Genomic DNA, 4,285 nt, shown 5'->3' on the forward strand with positions numbered 1-4,285 from the left:
TTTCATATCTCGTGAGGAATAACTAATATCATGTAATACTACATGGTTAGTTATTTTGTTAAGAAAAATGAAGATGGACGAATTCTAAAGGATACCACAAAAAAAAAAAAAAAAAAAGTTGTCATTTTTGGATACCGGATACAAAATCACGGAATAAATTGGTGATGTGTATCGTTGCTCTTTATTCATATATTTTTCTTATTCTTTTTAGTATATGTAAAAATAGTTACATATGTAAACTTCATAAGAAGAAATCATCTCCCAAATGTGTGTCTGAATCTCTTTAGATTAACTCATCATCAGTATTCTGTGTTGAACTTCGACATTTTTGAGGTTGCATTAGGTTCAACCCATCTAAGTCAAACAAAAAAAAATTATTAAAAAAACGCGTTTAAGAATCATTTTTTTAATTTCCTAACACAATGAGACTCCTCTAACTAAACCAAAGACGACAACATTATCTTAGTCATTCATTCTAAGAACTTGGATTCTCTCTTGTCATGCACTGCACATTTTAGGATATAAGCCTTATAAATCGGAGATTTTTATTTTCTTAAAATGAGTGAATTTTACGAAACCGAGTAAACCTAGAGATCACTCCACCTACAGTGAAATATTCAAATTTCCATTTAATTGGGCAACAAAATGAGTCAACACAACACACAAGGTCACACATTGATGAGCTGGTTGGGTTCTACTGGGGAACAATAGAGCTGCCTAAAAGTTGAAAAATCACATATTCCCTTAATTGGTTTCTTCCAATGCCTCTCCCCAGCTCATATTTATATATTATTTCAATTTTAGAAGAGGAGATTCGTAGGAGATTCCAAAGAATCATCCCATTCATGACTATCATGACATGCAAATCTCAAACACACCCCATCAAGGCAATGACACGTGTATGGGACCCATTCATCCAATGCCCCCTAGTCTCTCACCAACATGTCAACATAGCCCCCATTCCACCCACTTTCCCCCATTAACTACTACAATAGAAAAGTCATTTGGTAGCTTCGGTCTCGAGTACGACTAAAATGAGACAATAGTAACCGAATATGCTGGGAATTCTCTTACTTCAACGGCTCTTTCATGCTTTTCTCTTAACTGCCACTCCCTCACGCCAAGCATATGCTCTCAAAATATTCCATCCTTTCCCTACTAAAACCACCCCCAACTCATTTTACTCTCTCTTCATTTTTACACACACACACACACACAAACACACACACTCTCTCTCTCTCTCTCTCAAATCATGGCCTTGGTTTTATGAGTGTCTAACTATTGTCAATTTGAGTTCAAAATTAGGGAACAATGAAATTCGGAAAGAGGTTGAAGCAACAAATTCAAGAGACCTTGCCCGGGTGGGGTGACAAATTTTTGTCCTACAAGGATTTGAAGAAGCTTGTTCGGCTAATTTCGTCGGCTCCACAGACGTTGAACGGATCACCGGACTTTGGGAAGGCGGAGGCAGAGTTTGTTTACTTGTTGAACAGTGAGATTGAGAAATTTAATGCTTTTTTCATGGAGAAAGAAGAGGATTTCGTTATCCGGCATAAGGTGACTTCTAATTATTCTTGTTTTTTTTTTTTTAAAATGTTATTAAGTTATATATCCAATGGGCAAAAAGGATACTAAATTACTAATTGAGCAAATAAGGTTTGGTTTACTCTTAGCCAACTACTTATATACCATCATCATTACTCACTCACGTTTGGACTAGAATTGTTGGTTGGGTAAGTAATACGAGTATTTGTTTTACACCTTGTCAAAAATGACTTGGAAGTACCAAGAAATGTGGGCCCTACTCGAAGTCCAATGTAAGAAACAAAATAAGTAGCAAATTTTGGATTTGTGAGTTGTTTGAAAATTGAAAAGAATTGGGTTTTATTTGAGATCCGATTCAAATCACATAGGTCGTGTATACGGATCATGTCAACAGGATCCAATATGGATTATGTTAATAGGATCCGATTTGAATATAAATCATGACATAAAATTATGGATGTGAATCTGAATTCATATGATTCTGCTCCATTTCAAGCCATACATGATCTTAAGTTTTTATTTGTGTGAAAATTGTTCAAATCACAATTAAGTTGTTACTGAATATACGAATAAAAGAACAAATTCAGGTTTTGAGAATCATTTTAGCGTTGTGATTGAATTGGATAATAAGAAGACAAGTGTGCGGTGTTAAATAAAAGGTGAGGAATGTGTTAACGAATTAGACACGCAAAAAAATAAAAAAGGAACAAATTCATAATTCCATAATTATAGATAAGAAATAGGATAGCATATGGTCTTGGATTTTTATTTACGTGTAGATAGATGACAATTAAGTTGCTATCGAAGATGACAATTAAGTTGCTATCGAATTTATGAACAAATTCAGAATTGGAGAATTATTTTAGCATAGGGAATAATTTGGAATTTCAAAACTATTTGAAAACAAGAGTAACTTTAATTACAACAATGTTCAGCAAGAATTTCAAGTAAAGTTATACGTTACTACAATAAAACAACCTCTCAAAGCTTAGTTACCCAAACAAAAACCTCTCAATGGTGTGAGGAGGAAGTCAGCAAATGTTTGTACAAACAAAGAAGCCTCCAATAAGCATTATAGTAACACTTTTGTTTGACCTGTAAAATGTCACACATTTTTTAAGGTTGTGCTTAGAATTAAAAGTTTAAAACCATACAAGTCACAATGTGAAGTGCCCGATCCTTTCAATGCTTCTAAGGTTTCCTATAACAGAATATGAGGGACTCAAATTAAAAATTTTAAAGTCGGTAAAAAATGATCACAGTCTAAAAGCAAAGGGTTTCAAAAAATTTATAATTTTCTTTTAAAAAAATTTTAAAACTAGAACAAAAGAAATAATACCAAAAACGTTTGCAAGGTCTTTGCAGTAGATGTGTGTGTTTGGTCGGGTGCTAAAGATCATCAACATATTTCTCCACAAAAGACATCCTGCATAAGTATTATTATTATTATTTACACTGCTAAAAAAGATTTAATTTAATAAAATAATGCAGGAAATACAACAGAGGATCCAGAGAGTGATTGAGAAATTGGAGCCAAATAGCAGTCAGCCATCAGAGACGGATTATAGAGAGGAGATGGGAAGGATCAGAAAAATAATCGTCGATTTTCACGGTGAAATGGTGCTCCTAGTGAACTATAGCAACATTAATTACACAGGTAGGTATATATATATTTTTAATCGAGGCTAAAAGTAGTCAGAGTCGACAAGCTTAATTGGAAGTAAAATAAATTATTTTGTTGTTTTGTTAGTGAATGAAAAATCAGATTAAGTCTTGGATTTTTAGGGTTGGCTAAGATCTTGAAGAAGTATGACAAGCGAACGGGAGGGCTGTTACGCTTGCCCTTCATTCAGAAGGTGTTGGAGCAGCCATTCTTTACTACCGATCTGATTTCAAAGCTTGTCAAAGAATGTGAAAGCACCATGGATGTTGTGTTCGGCGTTGACGACGAAGATATTAAGATCCAAGGTGATAGAGAAGCAATGACAGTGGTCAGACAAGGAATCTTCAGGAATACAGTTGCAGCTCTACTCACCATGCAAGAAATTAGAAGAGGAAGCTCTACTTATAGTCACTTCTCTTTGCCTCCTCTCAGTTTTCCAGATTCTGCTGATCTTATTGAGTCCTTGCAATTCAACTCACCCATACCCATACTTTGATATATAGGAATTATGAATAAATACATATATTAATTAAGAACCGTGTAGTTGGTGAATCACACTGTGTTTTTTTTTTTGGCTAGAGAGTTTATGCAACAATTTCAAATTATTATGCCATTTTCTCTTTCTGCTTCTTTAGATGGTAAACAAGTGGATTTGAAAGTTCTATTAGGTCAAAGGTCTGCTTTGATACTAATGAAATGATAGGGAGCTACAGTTTTGGTTTGTTGAATGTGTTGATGATTGCATGGAGGCTCGAATCCTAACTTATTTTTGGAAAATTGTTAAGGTTCTCGTAACGCTAAATCACTGCATATTGCTAATCATTAAGTTTTTTTTTATTTATTAATCCCATACTTAACTGATAAAATTATAATTAGGGTGACCAAATCTTCGAATCGATTTGACTTAAATCCAATTTATGCGTATTGATGAAATTTAAATTCGATTGGAATGTTTAATCCTATCCAATCAGGAAAATTTTGGATTAGTTCTACTGATTGAGTTTTTTCTGCCTAATAATTTTTTTTTTGTTTTTTGTTTTGCTATGACCCAAAGGATAAATTATAATAAGGGTTAAT

At 33.7% G+C, this 4,285-nt stretch overlaps 1 protein-coding gene across 1 annotated transcript; it reads left to right on the forward strand.

Moving 5' to 3' along the window:
* Positions 1–1,044: 1,044 nt before the first annotated feature.
* LOC132276497 (SPX domain-containing protein 3) lies at positions 1,045–3,930 on the forward strand. Its single transcript, XM_059777935.1, has 3 exons — positions 1,045–1,557; positions 3,037–3,202; positions 3,331–3,930. Exons 1-3 carry the CDS (start codon positions 1,312–1,314, stop codon positions 3,702–3,704), a joined length of 786 nt encoding a protein of 261 aa, XP_059633918.1. The 5' UTR covers positions 1,045–1,311; the 3' UTR covers positions 3,705–3,930.
* Positions 3,931–4,285: the final 355 nt, after the last annotated feature.

The sequence above is a fragment of the Cornus florida genome, unplaced genomic scaffold (genome assembly GCF_030987335.1).
Source record: "Cornus florida cultivar Cherokee Brave unplaced genomic scaffold, ASM3098733v1 CherokeeBrave_3.0.0_Hap2_Chr10, whole genome shotgun sequence".
NCBI classification, from domain to species: Eukaryota; Viridiplantae; Streptophyta; class Magnoliopsida; order Cornales; family Cornaceae; genus Cornus; species Cornus florida.

Excerpts from the sequence above, each read along its gene's own strand:
- LOC132276497 (XM_059777935.1), top strand. The coding sequence starts at position 1,312 with ATGAAATTCGGAAAGAGGTTGAAGCAACAAATTCAAGAGACCTTGCCC. Across the intron at positions 1,558-3,036 it reads ATTTCGTTATCCGGCATAAG|GAAATACAACAGAGGATCCA; the intron begins GTGACTTCTAAT and ends AAAATAATGCAG. Across the intron at positions 3,203-3,330 it reads TAGCAACATTAATTACACAG|GGTTGGCTAAGATCTTGAAG; the intron begins GTAGGTATATAT and ends TTGGATTTTTAG.